The sequence below is a fragment of the Mustela nigripes genome, chromosome 12 (genome assembly GCF_022355385.1).
Source record: "Mustela nigripes isolate SB6536 chromosome 12, MUSNIG.SB6536, whole genome shotgun sequence".
Lineage (NCBI taxonomy): Eukaryota > Metazoa > Chordata > Mammalia > Carnivora > Mustelidae > Mustela > Mustela nigripes.
The window spans coordinates 116,647,933-116,671,599 of NC_081568.1; the positions used below are offsets into that span (position 1 = coordinate 116,647,933).

Consider the following 23,667-nt stretch of genomic DNA (forward strand, 5'->3'; position numbering starts at 1 on the left):
AGGTGTTTCAGTAGTTCTGCACTTTCAATTAATAACAACACTTCAGTACAGCAACCTTCTCTCTCCATTCCCTCAGCAGTTAACAATCTCTTAATGAATACATTAATAAAAAAAGAATTCACTATTGACAACATCTCTGTGGTAGATTTTTTGTAAAACAGTTATATTTTTGTAATTAGGAGGAAATTTCAGTATTAGAAGGAAAATAAGAAGAACGAGATTAAGTTTTGAGAAATAAAACCAAAATTTTCCTATAGTTTGGTTTCTTAAAGTGGGCATATTGAGTTATTAAAAAAATTATAAAAATAGAATCTATGGAATCAATTTAAAACCTACGAGGACCAATTCAGACCATCTAGTATACCACCTTCATTAAAGAAGTAAGAAAACTATTCTCATTATGTAGAAAAGTACACACCCACACTTTCCCTATGATGCAAATTTCAAAAGTTAAGCCGTCACTGCTTTGGGAGAGAAGAACATGAACAATATTGTGAAATATTTTAAATGTAGAATGTGACCATATTAAATATCCATAAATTTGATCTCTTTTCTACAAATTTTGTAATGGCAGTCAACAGACTTCATCTAACTAAACAATGTTTTTCTCGGTCTCAGTGTAGGTTTTCTAAGACAAACATGCTAATAGAAAAGGAAATACAAAAGTAAAAGCGAGTTAAATCACAGTATAAATTAATCTGCACGACATTAGGAGATATATTAATGTGAGGATTAGTTATGCTTTTTCTTGCAATTTTATAACAAGGGATTTAGGCATATCACGAAATTATTTCTTCAAAGTCTCTGCATGACCCAGCACACCTCTTGCTGAAACAGGGATATGATGGAGAAGAGCCAGAAAGTGGGATCACAGGCACTGTCAAACAAATGGCTTGGGAAGAATATGGTAGCATAAGCACTTCATGTCTAACATAAGATTCTCAACTTCTTCAATGTTAAAAGATCACTCCTCTTCAGTACTCCTCAACTCAGTTAGTGTTACTACTGTCTCCCCATTACACAAGTCAGAAACCCAGCTACTGTATTCGATTCATTTCTTTCACTTGCCACATATAGTCAAATCATTATAATAAGCTTATATATCTCTCAAGTTCTAATACAAACTCATTGGTTCCTCAGTTCATTAAACTATTTTTGCTCACACATGTTACTTCTATAGTATGTTAACAGTCACTGAATCTACTCTTTTGAATTATGCTGGAATTAATATTCCAAAACACAAATCTGACCATGTTATTTCCTCTTTTAGAAATTGCTCAATGCTGCTCCATAATCCTTAAGACAATTTACAAATACCTTAAGTGGACACATCAGTCCCTGATGATCTCTGCAGCCCTAGTCTTATATTCTCTCTCTCACATCAAACTCAACGTCCAAGCTTTATTCAACTAAAATTTCTATCTAGAATACCTCTCCTTACCTCCAAGTGTCTACTCATACTTAAGGACTTCATGTAAATAACCCTTCTTCTGGGAAATATTTCTGAAGAGATGGCCTTAAGAGATGCTTTCAATAGGGTGCTTGGGTGGTCCAGTCCGTCAAGCATCAGTCTTTGGCTCAGGTCCTGATCTCAGGGTCCTGGGATTAAGCTCTGTGTTGGGCTCCCTGCTCAGCAGGGGAGTCTGCTTCTCCCTCTCCCTCTGCCTCCTCCCTCCACTCATGGTCTCTGTTTCTTTCTCAAATAAATAAATAACATCTTAAAGAGAGAGAGAGATACCTTCAATATGCTGCCCCATGATACCCTATGCTTACAGTTTGGGGTCATATTTGGTATTGTACTGAACTTGCCTGTATTCTCCATTAAACCACAATATCTTGTTTTTTTTTATCTGTTTTTTTCACTACCGTATCTCCCTATATTTAGAACAGTGATTGACCCTCAATAAATACTTGATGGATCTATAGATGAATTGGAGGATTAATGGATGGATACAAGGATGGATTTCACAGGGCAGGAGAGTTAGAACGAAACTTTTGCCATTAACAACTTTGAGTTTTCAAAACAAAATCATTTTTAGGATGCTTATGTTTCCACTTGCTAGGTGTAGTTACCCCTGGGGAATGATAATGCAAGTCTATCATCTACACCTCCAAGGTACTGCCAATACCAACTTTATCCCATGTCCTCTGGGTCCTTATAATAGTTGGATAATACGCATCCAGAAAAATAACTGCCAATACAACAAGATGCCAGGAAAAACCCAGTCATACTGTTATAGGAATAGGTTAGAGAGTGGCAGGATTTAGAGAGCAAAATGGAGAAAATAAAGGAAAACAAAACTAATCACTAAATAACTACCATTTCCACCTTCATTACTATTAACATTTATTAAGTACTCATCATGTGGCAGCTGTTATATTAAGAGCTTGTACACATCATGTTCCTATTTAAGAATGGTAGAGCTGAAATCACAATCTATTGTCTTTTAATGGATTTAACATAAAGAATGGTATCTGCCAATAAGCTATCACATTTTTCTCTTTTGCTAATGGAATTCCTTTATCTCTCCATCCATGAAAAAAAAAAATAGTTTCATGTATAGTGGTAAGGGTCCTTCATACATTTTGTCATTTAATCTTCCGGATTATTCTATGAGTTTGGTACTATTGTGATTACTTTACGGATTAGTAAACCAAGACTGAACAAAAAAATACTTGACCACATCACACACTATTAAGTTTCAAAGCTAAAACTGGTAACTAGGAATGTTTAATACCAAAGCCCATGTTCTCATCTACTAAACCATACTGCTAGGCAATGGAGAAAATTTATGTCCTGCCCTCAATGAGCTTGCAGTTTAGTGAGTAACAAGAACACCCAAGAAACATTTCAGAAAATAAGACTGCTATTATTAGGCAAGATGTTACAGTTACAGCATGATGCAATATATCCTAAACAACGTAACAGGATATTTCCCAAAGCTATAGTATTCAGGAATCTTAGCTGTCTCAATTCAAACATATCTAATGGAGGGGAAAAAAGACTATATACGTAACAATATTAGAGCTAACAAAAAAGTTCTCCAGGGATTAAAAAGAAAAAAAAAAGAAATAAGACTATACATAATACTATTTATTATTTATATAATCTCTTGGAGAAAGCAATCTTAAATCCCACTACCTATGGTATCTATACAGATTAGAGCACCCTGAAGCACACATTGTAAGACAACAGCACCACTTATGCCAATTTTTCTCTCTCCTGTAAAACTGTTCCTCTAGTATGCCACAACAAAATGCTTAATAAAATGACATACCTGAAGTGTAAAAATAAGAATTCTAATAGACAAGCTCTAAGTTAGACAAGCTTAAACTCCTCTGGCTAAATGAACTAATCCATTTAGTTTAGTTACCATAAAATAAAACACTACACTTGTTTTTCATTTTCAAGGTTAGATTTTATCATTTTATTAGACCAAAAAAAAAAAAAAAGGAGGAGTCTTAAGAAATTACTAGGTCAGTATTTTAAAACTCGAAATACATCTTCTACAATGGACTCATGGCTTTGAACTTGTTAATTTATTGTTTTAAGTGCTTCCTACACAACCCAATTTTTTTTTTCTCTAAAGTGAACACTGCAAATTGCCTTGGATGGGCAACAATGAAAAGGCTATACCATTTATTAATTTTGTATAAGTTATCCTCCACCCCTCAGATTCCTTGGAGGGGAAGAGGATGTCTGAATTTTACCATACAGTGCCACAGGCAGAAAGTGAAAGAAACCAAAACAATTGAATCCTGGAGGAAGATAAAATGCCTACAGCAGCAGATGACCTATTACATACCTTTCCATACAGGTTTTGATGTTATAATTTGTTAATTTCTGGGAAAAAAGACAATTACCCAGAGTTTAATTTTGTTCTGATAGAAGTGTTTAACTTCCTTAAGTTTTTGATAACAAACAACACAAACTGTTCAAAAGAGCAGTATGCTTTCAAATCATTACAATACTAAGTAAATGTGCATGAAAAGCTCAATGGAAAGATTATTTTCTTACTGTCAGAAAACACAAACTGAGAAGCACATTACACTTTCCTTAAAAAGTTTAGAAATATTCTTGGCACGTGTTTGCCTGGATAAATGTTCTCTTAAATATTTTCAAGAACAATTTTCATTAGAGAACATAATTTTATTCAAATATACAACTCATGGTATAAATAAGTAAGCCAGTACTCATTTCCCAACAGAAATAACAAGTCTTTCAAATAATAGTTTATTTAAAAAAAGATACTACTGTGTTAGCAATCTGGAATTTTAACATACACAGATACTTGTAGGTAGGTAGACACGTGTGTTTGTGTATATGGTAAATCATGGATATGTTTCAAAACATATCTATTTTTAATAAAGAAATAAACTGATTCTTATTAAAGTGAGTTATTATTTAACATCCTGTGTTCAAGTTGCACCAGAAAAGAAAAACATAAATGTTTACACATACATCTCCTTTCTCAAATATTGTCTTTTTTTTTTTTTTTTAAGGATTCATCCATTTATTTTAGAGAGAGTGACTATGAACTTGGTGGGGGAACTAGAGCCCAGGACCCCCAAGATCACCTGAACCAAAATCAAGAGCTGACAGCTCAACCAACTGAACCACCCAGGCGCCCCCAGCATCCTTCATTTTTATTTTTTTAATATTTTATTTATTTCTTTGAGAGAAAGAGAGAACATAAGCAGAAGAAGGGGCAGAGGGAGAAGCAGATTCCCTACTGAGCAGGGAGTCCCACGTGGGGCTCCATCCCAGGACTCTGGGATCATGACCTGAGCCAAAGGCAGCTGCTTAACTGACAGCCGCCCAGGCGCCCCGACCTGTGTTTTTTTTATTACTTTTTATTAACACCCTACTACTTGTGCTTTTTAAAATTAATACTACTGGATGCCTTCTTCCACAGCCTTCAAGCTTCAAGAGGCATATTCATCCTTGTACAGATGTTTCATAAACAAGGTACCATCTCCTTTACAATAATGATTATAAGCACAAACAACAACACAGACTCTAAGATTCTAAGATTGTTGATATCTGAATGAATACTTGACAGTATGGGATAACTAATCAGTTATTCATAGTTGGAGTAAACTGGTAAAAGTTTATTTATTTTAAATATAGAAGTACATGATTCTAAATATACAAAGTATGCCAAAGTATTCCACTTAATTCTTTAAACACATCACTATAAATTTTAAGTGGTGATTTGTTTTACGTCCAGGAAAACAAGACTCTATATTCTATGTAAAAAAGAATTAAAATACTGGCCTATTACTATCCAGAATTACTGCTGAAATCCAATCTTAATTTTAAAAAGTTATATTATAAATAAAAAATAAGTAATTAATAGATGTATCTTTTTCATAATAAATCTTTAAGTCATAATTAGGCATTAGTCAGAATTTCTAGTATCCTACGTAGAAATAGACAAATTATATTGGAATTAACATTTTAAAATACACCTTTTATTTACATCATGTAAATGGCTAAGTAAAATCATCACCAAAGAGTATCAGATGCATGAAATGCTACTGAACAATTCCCCTGGAAATTAAAAAATATTTATCCTTAAATTCACTTGATTAACATTATTTTCTTTAAAAATCACATTTTACTAATTATGTAAATATAATACATTTAATCTAAAGCTTGGCGACTTTAACAGTATAAACTACACTTTCATAAACAACCTAACTTTCATAATTTACTATCTCAATTATTTCAAGTGAAAGTGTAGACTATTTCCTATTACCATAGGCTGATATTCTTTTCATTTTAATTCTTCTCAAATTAAAGTAACTCAGGGCTTAACTAATATATGGAAGTAAGTTAAGTTTTTAAAATCATGTTTAAGAGAAATAAAAGTATAAAGCTGAAACCTGAAAGAAACCAAAAGTACAGTGAAAAATGCAAAGCTGACCTATCTTCAATCTTTCCTTGTTAAACCTAGGCTACTCAAGAATTGTCAACTAATTATTTCACTTTATTGATGACATTTTTCTCTAGGGAAGTTCTTTTAAAAGTTTAACCCCGGAGCAAGTCATGGCTTCTCCTATCTTTGAAAGTGTCCAGAGCATTGATTATAACTGCAGGAGGTGTTACCTTCTACCCAGAGAATCTCACCCTGCTACAATCTTACACACTCTCTCACTCCCCAAACAGCTTTGATTCAGCAATTCAAGCTGCTTCAGCTGATATTAAAGGAAGAACCACAGAAAAGGGATCAGCAGTTCTAACAGAATAGAAAGAAGGAAAAACACAGATCGTGGATACAGTTAACACAAAGCTCAAGAGTAAAGCAGACTTGAAAAAGACATCAGAGTGACTCAAAAAAAGAACAACATGACAGAAATTAAACAAATTTTTTATGTTCGCCTTCTATGCATTTAAACTTACCTCAACCTCCATTAAAATTCTGATCATATAAAAACCCCGAGGCTTTGACATAATTTCAAAACCCACACCCTCTCTTTCTGTCTCCAGAGTCACTTCTTAGGATAGCCAAGGGAGAGAAAAACAAAATAAAACAAAAACAAAAAACCACACAACAGAATTCAAATGTACATGTACTTGAGAAACAGAAAGATCAAGTCATAACCAAATTATAATTTTGGCCAATATTTTTTCATGTAAAAGTGATACATAATTGTTTTTAAAACCCAGTATTTTTCTCTTGCATTTAGGGAAAAGCTCTATGTTACTTGATATCAGGTATAAATATAGGTAGAAAACAGTTATTAAGGATAAGAGTCCTTGTAATGTTTTTCTTGGGCTGGTGTGTGAATATAAGATGCTCTATGCTGTTATACATCACTCTCTACGTCGACTACAGGAAAAGCTTCAGTATCTGCTTAATTAGTTAATCAGTTTTCAGTACTAGAGAACAATACAGAAGCAAAGAGCTATCTATCACAGGATGGCTTTTTCACATCTAATTCAGGAATAGTGACCAAAATTCCAGAAGGTAATTGCATTTTCAAAACTGGATGTGTTTTTTTTTTTTCCCAATTCAGTCATGACAGGGCCAGAAGGTAATGATACATCTGCCATGATGCAACAAGCAGACTTGTCTTCTGTCAAAAGTTGAAATCATAAAGGAATAAGCTGTCGTTAACAACCTCTCTCCAAACACTAGAGCTGTCATTCCATTGTTTTCTTTTACTGGCATGGGGGCTAGTGTGGCCTCATATACCTTGTCAGTTCAATAATGTGCTAAGCTTTTTTAACCTTTTCTGGAATTCCTGAACAATCTTTTATGAAGCCTGTAATGTAACAGCTTATATTTCCTTTGATTAATATATAGTTTTTTCAAAGTTTACTTTTAAAAATTGGAATTAGTGCTCTTGGTTTCAACCTATAATTTGGTAGTCTGTATTTCAAATAGGAAAAAAAGGATTAGCAGGTATTTTTTTTTTAAGTTTGAAATGTAAATTTTAGTTGTCTAAATTTAGCCAGCCTTTGAGGGGAAAAAAAAACAATCATTACTTAAATAAGTTGCTTGTAGTTTTATAATCTAAAATTTAAGTACTTTTAGAAATAGTTAAGTGAATAACCACAATGCAGTATATTTCATGAATATTATTTTAAAAAATTTTTAAATTATTACCTTTTTAGTTACTGAAGTAACATCTGCTCAAAGTAACAAAAGAGAGAGAGAAAGAGAATTAAATAGAAAAATTGAAGAAATAAAAGTAAAAGAAAAAATTCATGGTTTCTTACATATATTTCCAGGAACATCCATGTATACTCATGTATGTATGGTGGTGTATGTGCATATATGTGTAGCTACTTTTGAACAAATGATCTCACTCTCGTGTTTTCATCTGATAACTCTTAGACATCATCTTATATGAATGAATATACATACACACACACCACTCATTCTTCTTAAGAGCTACATAATTTTTAATGATATGAATAGACAGTTACTTAATCAAATAGTCTCCTACTGGTGGATATTTAGGTGATTAGAAGTTTCTATGTTATTACAAAACGCTTTGATGAGTATACATACATACATACATGCTTATATGTATGTATACACTGTGTACTGCTGTAGTGTAAATTACTACAAATGCAATTTAGGGTCAAAGGTTAATAAGCACATTTAATTTGGGGTGATATAACTAAACTGCCACTAAAAAGATTGCTTCAAATTACATTTCCAACAATATTAAAACTTGTTATTATCATACAACTTGTTACCAATTTATCTGCCAATCTTATATGTTGAGAAATGACACCTTTTAATTTTAATGAGAATTTCTTAAATCCACAAATCTTTGAATTACATTTACAAAAAAAAGCAATGGAGCTTATAAATCACTTAAACAAAGATATACTTGAAAGGTCCAAAAAATTTTCCATATTTTGGAGGTTTCTGAGACCTTAAACATACATCTCCTGCTAAACCATACTCTGCTTGTACTATATAAATACTAAATAATATCCCAAAAGCTGCTAGATGGCATTGCTCCATATATTCCAAAATAAAACTATGCCCTAACCTGATATGTACTTCTCACTACCATTTATTAGCCAACACCACCCACTAGAATCCTCTTAAAATTTCCATGTCACCAACTTTGTAAATACTTATCCACAAACAGTTAAGACCTTGAAATACATAGCTGGAAGACTAGGAATTGAAGGTAGGAGTTAGGAAGGTGTTACCAAAATTTTATTACTTGTATTACTGAGAAAAAACAAGAAGAAACCACATCCTATTTTAGACAACCATCCATAATGGTTCCATACGTATTTGTAAAAAAAAAAATCCTAATACTATAATCATTCAGCTTTTCAAAATGTGCCCATCAAAAAAGGGGGGAATCCCAAGTGCATTAAGGAAAGAGGAATCATCAGAACAGAAAAGGTAAGTATAGCTATTAAAAGGGAAGCAAACAATTTAAAAACTAGAAAGCTCTAAATCAACTTTTCAAGTCTGTAATTTATATCAGTCAAGTAACAGTTTATGTATTCTTTAATTTAGTTGCCCCATAATCAATGGTTTTTTAAAAAAAATCCTAAAATATTCTAGTGTGATGAATGCTGCTACATAAGGATGTCATCCTCTAAGATTTACATATAATTTTGTTATACAGAAAACTGCTTTAATGTTGTTTAAAAAAAGCTATGTATTGTAAAGTGACTCAATATCACTGGAATAACCAGATTAAAAAGAACCATGTAATTAAAATGCTATACTGAATTATTTTGATTATCTCCATTCCTTCCACAAATCACACTAAAATTTTAGTTAAAAAAAAGTTTATTACTCAAATTACTGAGTAAAGAAGGGTGGTGTTAACCCATCAGGACAAAACAAATGAGAATGGAGAGTAAAGAGGACACAGACATTGATACATTTTTGGAAGACTGTAAGCTGATAGAATTGGATTTGTACCATAGAGGAAAAAAAACCCTCAAGTTCCCAGAGGGAAATAATGACTACAAGAAAGCCAACTCATCCACAGAATTTCAGAAGAACTCAGAAACTGGGATGCCAGTTATCCAGAGGCATTACTTTTAAGTTCACATTAGGTACAATTATCCCATTCCTTAAAAAAGGAAACCCAAAACCCCAAAACTAGGTCATAATCTTACATTATGCAGATAGCCCTATGAGAGATCAAAGATGTTTCCTTTTGAGAAACTTATCTAGAGAAGGCCTAGAAGGACAAAAGACCATAGGAGAGGAGAGAGACACAGAGCTCAAATCAGGTGTACTATGCAAAAGTCTGCAAAATGATTCGAAAGACAATTCCATTCCAAAATATGATAGAACTTTATCAAACCATCAAACTATGATAGAAGAACTTTAAAAATTCTACAGAAGGGTTAAAAGATAAAGTAGGTAACCTAACAACAAAACTAGAGCAAAAAATAGATGGAAAATAAGAAAGTACAGGCAATTAGACAAAGCATTTACAGGCTCAATCCACAATTCCAAAATCAAGATACTAATTCTAGAAAAAGAGAAGATTAAAATGAAAAAAAAAAAAAAACCACAAAAAATCTTCTAAGAATTGAGAATCATGAGTTTACAGTACAGACAGAGGGGATCACCAAGTGCCCAACACAATGAAAGAAACAAAAAGATAAAAACACCAAGGCACAGGAAATTCCTTAAAAGCAGTATGAGTAATTTCTTGACATTAGGCAAAAGGAAAAGAAGCTTACACAGAGGGAACAAAAGTATTCAAGGTCAGAATTGGTACCAGACTTTCCAGTTAAAACACTGGAAGCTAAAAGACGATGAAACAAAGCATTCAAACTTCAGAATGAAAATGATTTTCAACTTGGAATTCTATGCCTAACTGAATTATCAAAATAAAGGAAGCAAGTAAAATAAAGGCACTTTTTTCAGAAATAAAAGGTTTCAAAAACTTATCTTGTATTCACTTTTTGATGGCTCCAACAAAATGAGGGCATATATCCAAAAAGCTGGGTTCATTAGATCCAGGAAACAGGAGTTCAAACATAAGGAGACCATCTAAGGAGAGTCCCAGGAAAAGAGGTAGATAGGCAGGCTTAGAAAGTAAACAGTCAGGACTGGAATGAAAGTCCACAGCGTTCCAAAAGAGAGTTCTCCAGAGAAAAACAGTAAATTATGAGATGCTTTGGTAAGTCTGACCCTTTAAAAACACTACTGAGAGATAAATCAAAAGCTGAATTAACAATTACTGTGAAGAAAATAGGAAAAAAAAAAAAGAATTCCATGAAAACAAACCTCAGCAAAAATGAAAAGTAACCATAGGTTGTAACTGAGTCAGCCATAAAAAAATTTACAGTAGTAGTAATATTGTAAAGCTTGATTTCTGATTTAATCCAAAAAACTGCAATAATAGGAAAGAGATTCTTGTCTACCATAACAGAAAGTGACTGATAGATCAAGAGACAGTATTAAATTTAAAAAATATAGATAGAGAGCACACAAGTAATACCAGAAAGTACTGAGTGATTATGTCTAGGGAACAGAATAAGTGAGGAAGGATTAGCAAAGGATAATCACTATTTTGATAAATGACTTTTGATTTTACTTGACTTTCAGATTATATGCATGTACCATCTGATGCTCTGCAGTTTTATTTTAATACATTTTAAGTGTAGATTTCTTTTCATTTGTCTTGCTTAAGCTATGCCATACTTCAACATCTGTCTTTACTATCAGAAATTAATACATACTTCTTCTCCCCTTCTTTCCTATTGTTTTTCTGAAACATCTACAAAAATATTAGATTTTATTCTATTCTTGACTTTTTCCCCTATCAATTTTTTGAAATTCTTATGATAAAAAGTCATGTTCTTTATCTATCATTTAAAAAAATATCAATTTTTTTCCTCAGATTCTCTGCTATATTCTGTATACAATACTCTTCAACTCTAGGTTTTAATTTACCGATTCTCTCTTCAACTGTGTCTGATAGTTAGTTGCCTCACCTGACTCTTCCTTGTGACGAATCATTTCCTCATATAATTTTTAGTTTCTGACTAGAAATTCACCTTCATTAGGGATTTACCCTGGGTAGGAAAGTGTTGGTACCAGGAATTTTGTGTTTGCTTCTATCTAGTACCCCAGAAGTTTCATCTGTCCAAAGTCCATTTTTACATTAATATACATTGTTTAAAATTCCCACACTGACATAGGTTGTCAAAATTCAGGCTGCAAATCCAAATCCAACTTTGCAGTGTGATCTATGGCTTCTATTTCCCAAGGGAGGATGTTAATTTACTCCACCTGGCCTCTCTAGCAAATAAACTTCCTCTTTGCACCTTTGGGCCATGAACTGATTTTTCTACTCCTGAAAACTAAAAGGGCAGAAACTTCCAGGCCTTAGCTATACCCAAGGGTCTTGGTATTAGCACTTGCCTCTCAAGCTCAAAGCTGTAATGTAGACCTAGGGCTTGTTTCTCATTAGCTATCCCCTTTGGGTTGCTACATTCTCAAGGAACTTACCACCATGGGTTTAAGTATTTTTCTTGTAGTTGGGTATTTAAAGATTCCCTTTCTATCTTTTAAACATAACTAGATATTTAATATTTTTGTTGTTGCTATGTTTTATCCACTATTCTTGCATGTGTGTATGCAGAAGGGAGAAATGCATATTAATTAGCTCAGTCCACCATGTTTTAGAACCCAAACTATATCAATTACATTGATAAAAACAGTATAATTTCTTTAAACTTAGATATAACAATATGAAAGCTATACTCAAGGTAAGTAATTATGGAAACATCAGACTCTTCTAAATAACCCAGCTATGAGAACTTAGTAAAAATGTGGGTAGGCTTAGTGAAGTAATCAGACTTCTTACAAAATTATTAAAATCAATAAATTTTATCATTTTGAGTATGAACCACTTATTAGTATTTTGAAAGTAGTCTTCATAACTTAAACTTTACTCCTCTACTGATTTTATTATAAAACATTTCTTAGGGGCACCTGGGTGGCTCAGTGGGTTAAGCCTCCGCCTTCAGCTCATGTCATGGTCTCTGGGTCCTGGGATGGAGCCCCACATTGGGCTCTCTGCTCAGCGGGGAGCCTACTTCCCCCCTTTCTCTGCCTGCCTCTCTGCCTACTTGTGATCTCTTTCTCTGTCAATTAAAAAAAATAAAAAATAAATTCCTAGAACTTCTTACTTTCTGTCATACTAAATATAATTGCCATCAAGTTATAACTTATCCATTATACCTAGAGCCCGAGAAGTATAAATAAACTCTTAACCAATCCAAAGAATGTTACCTACACCAGAGGTTCTAGTGTGGTATCCAGATTAAGAGCAAAACATCACCTGGGACAGTCTTAGAAATGTAAATTCTCAGGCTCCAACCAGACCTTCTGCATCAAAATCTGGTTTTGGGACGAGGCAATTTGTGTTTCAAAAAGCTCTCCAAGTGATTCTGATGCATGGAAAATTTGACTGTATAGACCAGTGGCTCCCAAACTACTCTCCATAAAACTTTTTGACAGTACAACTCAGTCCTTCAAAGCCTGGACAGGGAGAGATCAGAAAGCTGCCTATGATGCAAAATTTAAGGAGGTACTCACTCTCAGGATCCTACAAATATTGCACGACCCTGAGAGACTTACCAACTCCTTAAATTCTGCACCCTTGTTCTACATCGGCAATTAGTAATTAAATGACTTTAAGTAGTGTAATGACTTTTCTTTCCTTGCCCATTTTACAGACCAACTGAAATGCCTAAAAAGATACACATGAGAAAAGATCAAAGAAAAAACACGTATGAGTAACTCTCAAACTGCACAAACACTGAATAATCAGTACTTGGCTATATGATACACTGTTTCCGACTCCAAGTAATGTATTATGCAATGAAGACTGTTAAACACTAAAAATATGAGCTATGGCACTCAGAAGTACTGTGGGGATGTATCTGATATGTACTATTTCTTCAACATGAAATCTTAATACATTTTTTATAATAAAGTTCTAAAGTATCTAAAATGCAAGGACTGGAATATCTTTAATTCTCAGACTGTTAGCTATGGAGCCCTAGGGTTTGGGGAAGAAATCTCAGGGGTCATTGTAGAAGTTGCTCCAATTCTCACCCCAGCTTCAACCAAAGTAGTTCCATAGATTTAAACCTACTTTTTACAGAACAGTCGCCTCAGAGGCAGGGTTCCACTGATGGGAAAAAGTTTTAATTTAACCTTATAATGGTATGAATCCAATATTAGGACCTTAAATCTTTTCCTAAAAATCTGTAAGAGATATAGCAGATTTTTTTTTTTTTTGAGCTGTGAAAGCAGGAATGTTTATTAGTGAGAGTGGGTGAGCTCAAGGGACAGCAGCCACAACAGACATACTATTAACAAAACTGAGTAGAGATCATATTGTCTATCCTGAGAAATAACAGATTTACTTCAGTTGTGATATCAAAAACTGACAGATCACAAAAAATGGGTAATGCTCCCAGTCTTTTCTAAATTTTGGAAACATTTCATTAAATACAATTTTTGAACAAAATCCACAAAATAAAAATAGAGCTAATCTGATTAAAAGGTAAGGGTGAGATAGATAGCTTTAGTCCTCCCAATTAGTCTTCCTCTGCCTGCTTCCTAGAATACCACCCCTTTACAATCAGTGTCCTCCCACCACACATAAACACACAGTAGCCTCTGAAGAACCACCAAAGAAACACCATGAAAGGGCAAAGCCAAAGTAACAAATCACTTTATCTAGATTAAAGAGATAGCCATTTAAAAATATTCACCATGTAGAAATTTACCACAATAAAGGTGACATTCAGTTTTTTTTATAAAGAGAAAAAGGTATATCAATTAAACTTTTAAGTACATAACACATAAATACTAAATACACTAAATACTAGAGTACTAGGAAATCAGCCGAACTTTTTTTTTTTTTTTTTTAAAGGAATCATGAGTTGCCATTATTGAGAAAAGCAGAAAAGAGTCAAAGCAATGAAATGCTGTTAGTTTCCAAACACTACACTTCTACTTAAAAGAACAAAATGCCTGACTAGTCTAAAGTTACTGACAAACTTTCTTCCTCCTGTTTGGGATATCAACAGATAGTTTGTTCATAGTTGTTTGGCATGACTTACCATACTCTTTCACCTTGAAAAATCTTACATAATAAAATATCCTAGAACAGGAAAGGCTTACTTAATCTAGTAGCAGGAACAATATAATTACATACAGTATTTCACCAAGCCCTCATATGTACGAACACACGATTTTCTTTACTAAATTGTATTTTCAAATATACACTGAATTGTGATCACATTTCATATAAAATGTTCTTAATCAATGACAGCATCTCTTATAACCACAAACTAATGTGTCAGAAAGTTCATTTCACTATTCATAGCCAGAAATACGTATGTTTAAATAATACAATATTTTATGTGAGTGACTTCAATCTAAACTTCAATTTATTTTATTTAAATTCTATTAAATTTTACTTAAATTCCACTAAAATTGCTCTGTTGAAATTTGTAGTCAAAAGTAATGTCTTGTGTTCTTTACAAATCCATGGACACTGAAAAAAATACACAATTAACCTAAGAAATTCTACTTGAAGCACTTTAAGGGCCTCAAAAACTATTAACAAAAATATTCTCTTAAGAGCTGGGCTGGGCCTTGATTTTATAATTTCAGGGATAAAAGGAGCAGGAAGCCTATCTTTAACTTTTGAAATCATCAATGTATCAAGCAATTCCTCTCCCAGTATAATTACAAAAATGTAACAATATAGCTCTTATAAAGCACACATGCACAGATACATCCCTAAATAACTTTAAGTTCTTATATGAAATCTCTTTTACAAGACAACACTTTTTTTCTGAAAAAACTATTCATATTCGAAAGAAACCTATACTTTGGAAAATTTGGCTGTTCACTGCAGAATGCAAGAATGAGACAGTTAAAAAAAAAAGTAGCCAAACATTAAGATGTTACAATTATAGGTCAAAAACAACTCAATTTTACTATTCTAGAAAAGAAAACCTTGCATACATAAAATAACGGTTTCTAGAAAGGTAGAATTCAAGTAAAAATAAAGTAATTCAGTAAATATTTCAATTTACCATTTTACAGGTCTTTGTCTAATGCTTAAAGCAGTTTGTTTCTGAGTTCTAGAGTTTTTAAAGAAATGACAAACACTGAGTCACTGCAACTCTTTTTTTTAAACTCTTCTTTTAAAGAATAAGAAATTAATTTCAAGTAGATTTCCTTCAGTTTCTAACTTAACTAAATTAGGTATGCAAAGATTTACAAAATCAATCTTGATATTTTTGTAAGTATTTTAAATAATATTGATAAATGATAAATTAAGGAATATTTCAAATAATAACAAATTTAGAATAAAAAATGTTCATTTTAAAGACATTATCTAAATAAAATACCATTTAGTTTTTCATTCCAACTGTAAAATAATGAATAATCTTGAATCACAAATAAAAAACAATTTAAAGATAAAATTATGTTTATAATGTACTTTTGAAGAGACAGGATAAAATAATTTATAATGCATAATAAAACAGAGCTATAAAATACCAAAAAAAATAGAAAAGAAATTGCACTTACATCCATAGCTCTCTTAATAAAAGGTATCTGTGTGCCACTGTCCAGATCTTCATTTATAATAAGCCTTCTAGCCCACTGACCTGCCCTGACAACACCACTACCATGAATTAAAACCATCAGTTTCTGTGGATTTGTCAAAGCATCCTCACTCATAAAGATAAAACTCTTTGGTTCACTCTCAGTGGCATCTACCTGTAATTAAAAAAAATTAAATAATAAATACATGTTTTCTGATCAGACACAGACATAAATGAGAAAACAACTAATGGTTACTACAAATTATAGAATGTCTACTAGAGTTACAGAAGTAAAAAAGCTTTAAAAAACTGAAATATTCATTAGACATTAATAACTACATATGAAATGGATTAGCATAAAAGACATGATAGTAATATGGCAAAAGAATACTGGAAATATATCTCCTTATATTATTGGTGCATATTTAGTATTATAATATAAATAAGAATAACTGATTTTTTGAGACCTTATAGTATAGATACAATGCTAAATGTCCTAAAAACATTACCTCAATCACAATCTCATTAAAGTGGTATTATTATTATCGTCACTTATACATGAAGAAATTGAGGCTTAGGGAGTTTAAATAACTTGCCAAAGATCACACAGCTAATGAGTCTATAATTCTATAACAGAAGTAAATTACATCTATAATAGAAAACAGAAAAGCCCAACAGGAGCATACACCTGTTAGAAAATCATATATTAGTAAAGAATACTACTAAGATTTTAAAAGATAGAGAGGAAACTATTTAAAAACTCAATCACCTATTCTATGTAAGTGATCTTTGAACTTTCATCATTCAGGATGTGAACACAGGCTCATGTAACAATTATTTTATGAAGGAATACTATTTAAGTATTCCTCTAACTTTATTTTATGTACTAAATATTCACAGGATGAGCATTTTTATACTTTTATATAGTACTTATTTATGGAATGAATATTTTATATATTTTGATTGTATTTAATGTTTAGGTTTAAACCAGGTGATTTTATGTTTTAGACTTGAAAGACTCAAAAGACTTAAAAAGAGATAACTTCCTAACCTGTCTACATGACTGATGGCCTGCATTTGGTATTCCACATCAGCAGTGGCCAGTAACTGGGAATGGAAGCTTCTGTGCAGCTATGTCAGAGCCAGAAGCTAAAGTCTTGATGGCTGGTAACATACAGACTCAAACAGAGAAGTTCTGTCCATATACTTTGTAATGAAATAGCTCTTCACTTCTTCAAGAGTATAGATTCATGAAATTATGAAACTAAAAAAATAGAAAAAAACCTCGAGATACCCCCCCCAAAAAATGTCCTGGATTCTACATGTTCCTTGTCACTATTCCTGGGAAGAGAAAAAAATTAACATTTCTCTAATTCTAAAACAAATAGATTGGTGGTCATTTGTTTAAATACCACGAAGGGCAGTTATTTCAGCAAGAAGAGCATAACCATAGGGCTTAAAAAAAAAATCTCTTCCTCAGGGAAGCCTTCCTTGTCTACCCCTAAATTTAAATGTCTCCTCAAGAATTTTCTAGACTCTTTTTCTAGAAAGTTTTATTTTCCTTCACAGCACGTAACACAATCTAATGTATGTTCTACTTTATACATATATTTATGTAACTGTTTATTAACCATCGCCTCTCACCATCAGAATGCAAGACCAGGAGGGCATGGACTTTTCTGTTTGTGTCCAGCAACATTCCCAATGGTTAAAAGAGAGGCTGGCACATTGTAGGCACTCAGTAAATAAAGCAATGAATAAACTTTTATAATAAGGAATGTTATCTAGCATCACCAGTGGCCTCCTTTAAATAAAAGGCATTTAACTAAATAATGTGTCCTCTTAACTTGTTACAATACTTGCCTGGTTCAGAAAGCACATATTGATGATTAAAATAATATATAACTATAAAGAATTTTAAAAGAGCTACACAATGCTAGAAATTAAAACGGCATAACCGATCTGGGGCACCTGGGTGGCTCAGTGGGTTAAAGCCTCTGCCTTCGGCTCAAGTCATGATCCCAGGGTCCTGGGATGGAGCCCCGCATCGGGCTCCCTACTCAGCAGGAAGCCTGCTTTCCCCCTCTCTCTGCCTGCCTCTCTGCCTACTTGCGATCTCGGTCTGTCAAATAAATAAATAAATAAATAAATAAATAAATAAATAAAATCTTTAAAAAAAAAAAACCAGCATAACTGATCTTAGTGGTAATTAGTATGCAGTGTTAGAAGTATGAAGTATGAAACAATCACATTAGCTTCTCTTGCATGTGACGTCGAGAAGTAAGGAAATTTTGATGATAACAGCAGGTATGACTGAACTCAGAGGAAAAGAAGTAGTTGATTAATGGGGAAAACAGAGGAATCACTCAGTTAAAGTGGCTTTAAAAAAAAACAAAAGTGAGGGGCGCCTGGGTGGTCAGTGAGTTAAGCCGCTGCCTTCAGCTCGGGTCATGATCTTGGGGTCCTGGGATCGAGCCCCTCATGGGGCTCTCTTCTCAGCAGGGAGCCTGCTTCCCTCACTCTCTCTCTCTCTCTGCCTGCCTCTCTGTCTACTTGTGATATCTCTCTGTCAAATAAATAAATAAAATCTAAAAAAAAAAAACAACCAAAAGTGGTAACAACAAAAGAAAAATTAAAAAACAAAGCTGTCAATGTATAATGAAAAAGGGGCCACAAAGGTTTCCAGTCATTCATTTACCAAAGAGTATGTCTAAATGTGCACAAATAAAACTACCTCTTAAAATCATTAAGGCCTTAATGGATCTTAGAATTGCTATGGAAATGGACATCTGTTTATCTTAATTAAGAAAAAAAACCCTATAGCTGTAGACTTTGCAGTAGGCGCTGTTCACTATTTCTTTTCTCTATCTGACTAAGTCCCCTGTTACCAGGGAACTGAGTCAATTTTTTAAGCAGTGGAATGTTGGCACTTAAATTCCACAGTAATCACTTTAAAACCGGAAGAGTGCTTATTTTCAGAAGATGAAATGTGTTTTTTATATTAAAATGCTGTTCAAAAATATTTAAGGGCTGCAAATTAAGGTAGCCATGAATAAATGAATAAAAGTTTTATAGAAGAACTGACTTTGAAAACATGAGATCATCAGAATATTCAAGGAAAAAAAACAATGAAAATGAAAAATGTAGTTATTAATGATTAAGGTGTAAGGGCAGTATTTAGGATGGTCATTGGCTTATATTCATCTCAATTTAACACAGAACTCTGAGGCTGTTATCTATAACTTACTTTGTAAAAAGTTAGTACTAAGTTTAAATACTAAAATATCTACATGAATAAAACATAATTTTCGGCATTAGCTTAATTAAGTTTGAAAATGGCTGTTCCAAGGCCATTGTCTCCAAACAGCACTAATTCATTAAACTGAGCTTTCATTAAGGAATGCATATAAAAGTCATCCTAGTGCACCATCTAACTTTATTAACCAATCAACTTCAAAGACCAACTGATAAGTGAGAACAATTTTTAGCAGTTAACAATTCACTTTAGGATACCCATGAACCCCACTAACTGTGATGATCATTTAAATATGGCTGAATAAAATGAATGAAAATTTATAATCAAGTTATTAAGTTAATTTATGTAATCTGAAGTTCTACACAAGTATAAGATATCAGAGTTGAGAATAATCTATACATGAGAATATATGTAAGGTAGGGAGTAAACACGAGACATACATGATAATGATCTTTACCATCAAATCATAGGTTTCCATCAGGTGCTGTTATTTGCAAAAAGGAAAGAAAGGAAAAGGAAAAGAAAGAAAAGGAAAGAAGTCTTTCTTTCCTTATTAATAGTTCAACCATAAAACTAAAACTTAGCTCTTCATCAGGAAAAACAAAACAAAACAAAACAAACCACTTTGAGGTATTCCTATAATAAAAAGAACAACTGTGATACAAAACAAGGCAAAATAAAAAACCACCTTCACTGCTAGCTTTGGGATTTAAGAGAACTCAGGAGAAAATGAATAGTTATAGAAAAAAAATTTCACAGTGATATAAAATATGTGATGATAACTTACGGAGAGATATTAATTTCCTGAAAGAAAACAAATTTTGGTTTCTTTTCAGTTTATAAAATCAGGAAATGTTTACTAACCATAAATGGACATGACACTTACTATTGGTCTCATATAATGCAAAGTTTTCTCTATGCTTATTAGCTTTACAGACTAAAGTTTAAACCAGAGGAAAGTAATCAGATCTATAAAACAAAGTCCTCCTAACCCTAACCTCAAGCTTTCTATAAAGAAAATTAGTGAAACTTAATCATATAATATAATCCATACAGCCAATTATCTTCTGATTTCTTCTGGAAATGAGTTTAAAAGTTCCATGTAACTAAGTATTAAAGAGTTAAATGGCTCAGTCTTAACTATGTTGTAGCAATAAATCAAGCTAAGTCTCCTTAAATATTATTCTTCAGAAACTTTGAAAGAAAGAAAATTAACAAGAAAGACTGAATAAAAGGAAGAAAAGTTTCCAAATAAAGGAGGGTTAGCCTAGCTATTGCACAGAATAGTATTTTATTCACTAGTACATACCAGCACTTGAAATAGTGCCTGGCACCTAAAAGACTTTTAAGCAAATTTTTGCTGAATAAATGAATAGATGATTAACAATGTGACCTAGCATTTGAGCTTATTTATATAAAATTAAACATAAAATAGATTTTCCTTTTAAATACTGAACTTTGGAATTAATTTGTGAGGATAAATATTATAAAAAATCCTCAAACCCTCTAATTCATAGTAGAATATTACCCAAGGAATTTAAAAATCTCATGCAAAATATCATCTAGACAAAGTACTTATATGCAAAGTTTTGTGCCTTAAATTCATTACCTTCATAAAAGCCTTCCAGATTTTTATATATCATACACTCAGTTATCAGGAACAGCAAGGATCATCTAATCTAATACCGCCACTGTTTCATATATAACATTACTGTTTCTTCATTTTTTTATTGTATCATGTTTTACATTAAAAATTTTTTTGTGTGAATTTAAGACTGAGAACATATCTCAAACACCTTCACTCTGAAATGGGAAAATGTACAAAATTTGGAAAGAATGTTCTACAAGAAAGGGACGGAGCAATGTTATAAAACAGGAAGCATGAGGAATGAATTTGGGAATGTGTACAGGAAATAACATGGAAATAAAATATATAATTATAAAAATCAGGAAATAATTAAGGAGAGAGTGACTGTCTACCACAACATCAAGTACACTGGTTTACTTCAAAAAAATAAGTAAAAATAAGTTATACCAATTAAATTAGAAGAGGCGGGGGGTCGTCTTTTTTAAAGGCATCATCATTAAAAAAAAAAAAAAACTGGTTATCAGTATTTTTTTCCTCTACATTGAAGAGTATTAGTTTGAAAAAATCATTGTGCACACTGAACTGAGATACACTGCCAGGCATTTAATATTAGCAATATCAACATCAACATATTGGGACCTTAATGTTTAAACTTACCACAGTTAAACTCATATAAAAAGTTTCTTCTGAATTCAAAACTATTTCATTTGGAAGTTTAATTATTTTTAAAAACTGGACTTACTGGAATTGAGATTTTTTTCAAGTTACAGTCCTTTTCCAAGAGCTCATATACATATTTCGTAATAATCTAGGTAGAAATAAAAAAACACATGATATAATGTCATCCATTATCAAAATTCACATAAATGGCTATTATTGCTCTGAATGAGTATCTTTCTATCTTTGAGTGCCCCACCCAGTTGAATTGAGAAATAATCGACATACATCACTGTATAATTTTTAGGCATTATAGCACAATGGTTTCATTTGCATATATCGTTAGATGATTACAACAGATTCAGCTAACGTCCATCTTCTTACATAGATAAAACAGAAAGAAAAGAAAAAAGGAAAAAAAAAGGAAAGAAATTTCGTTTTGTATTGGGAACTCTCAGGATTTATTCTTTTCCAAACTTTACTATGTATCCTACAGCAATATTAACTGTGGTCATCATGTTGTACATCATATCCCTAGTACTTATTTATTTTATAACTGAAATGTTTTAATACTAAAGTAGGAGAATCTGGCTTACTTCTTGCTGTTATGTTAATAACTATGAATCTTAATACTAAAAATTAGGGCCAGTTAACATAAACTTTAAATATACAAGGATCTCCTGTTTCTTCAAAGCAGCACTCTGAAACCATATTTTCTTTTTTCAGTATTTCTAGAATCTGTTTTCCCCTACGATTTCCATATAGGAATTGTACTTGATACAATACTAACTGGACTGAATCCTAACACCTCGTTTGTATTTACTGAATCAAGGAGGAAAAAGTCAGAGGTATTCTACACAAAAAAGGAAAATTAATCCAACAAAGTTAGGCATCAATTTATAGCAATTTATAGTCAATTTATAGCAGGCAGAAACATAGTTCCCCAAATACGTCCACGTTCTGACTCCTGAAACCTATCCATATGTTATGTTACATGGTAAAAGAAATTATACAGATATGATTAAGGTTAAGGACCAAAGATGGGGAGATTATCCTGGATTACCCAAACTGGCCAAATCTAATCTTTTAATTTTTTAAAACTAGAAGATCACAGACGAACAAAGGGATGCAAAGTGAAATGGCCCTGAATGGTCATCCCTGGTTTTGAAGCTGGAGGAAGGAGACAATGAGCCTTTAAAAGGTGGGCTAACCATTTAACAACCAGTTAGAAAACAAGTCATCAGTCCTGTATTTACAAAGAACTGAATTCTGCCAACAACTCAATTAAGAAATAAATAGATTCTCTCCTAGTCTCCAAAAAGGAACATGGCCTATGCATACCTCGATCTCAGTCTGGTGACAATCATACTGGGCTTCTGACCTGTAGAATTGTGAGATAATATATTTGTGTGGCTTTTAGCCACGGAAATTATAGTAATTTGTTATAGCAAAACTGGAAAGCTAATGCATTATATCTGTGAAGGAAGGCAAAGAAAGTGAGGAAAGAGATACCAAGGGAAAGCAATGATTTAATAGATTTTAATGGTCATTTTAAGAAGTGTTGCTCTCTCCAAAACTGTCTTTAATCATCTATGCATAATATTTGAGAGTAATTTTAGCAGCAACATAATTAAAAGTCAAATTTTATGAAACGAAATCAGAAGATGATTTTTTTTTTAAGAAAATTAAGATGTCAATTGCTTTGGTGCTATATTCTGTAATCTAAAATAGATTCTCTATACTACTTTCTTTAAGGAGCCCAAAATTCTTTCTTCTATGTATATGTATTCATTCATTTTAGAAAGCATGTATTGGATGCATGCTAGAATAGCTTTACCTTGGCTAGTAATGGTAATTTCAAATGCTACAGCACTACACTAGAATGAGGCAATAATCTAATAGTTACTAATCAAATCGTATTCCTATATCTTAATGTAGTAGTTAAAATTATGTTCATTATACCTTCACCAGAAAGTAGTGGTAGTTTAAACCTGAAAAAATACACTAAAAATATGTAGGATCCAATAAAAATATGTATGAAGTTATATAATGGCCTGCCAATTGAAG

The 23,667-nt window shown here is 32.5% G+C and overlaps 1 protein-coding gene across 6 annotated transcripts in view; it reads right to left on the reverse strand.

Annotated features, from left to right (window-relative positions):
• The window catches only part of ARB2A (ARB2 cotranscriptional regulator A), a 428,932-nt gene that overhangs the window by 289,496 nt on the left and 115,769 nt on the right, over positions 1 to 23,667 (reverse strand). For 5 of the 6 annotated variants that reach the window (XM_059418237.1, XM_059418238.1, XM_059418234.1 and 2 more), the window contains 2 exons: positions 21,686 to 21,751; positions 16,083 to 16,274 (listed from right to left, as the gene is read on the reverse strand). In XM_059418237.1, the coding sequence (XP_059274220.1) occupies positions 16,083 to 16,274; positions 21,686 to 21,751 (258 nt within the window). The remainder of the gene's footprint in view (positions 1 to 16,082; positions 16,275 to 21,685; positions 21,752 to 23,667) is intronic. The other variant, XM_059418239.1, reaches the window with a different exon arrangement.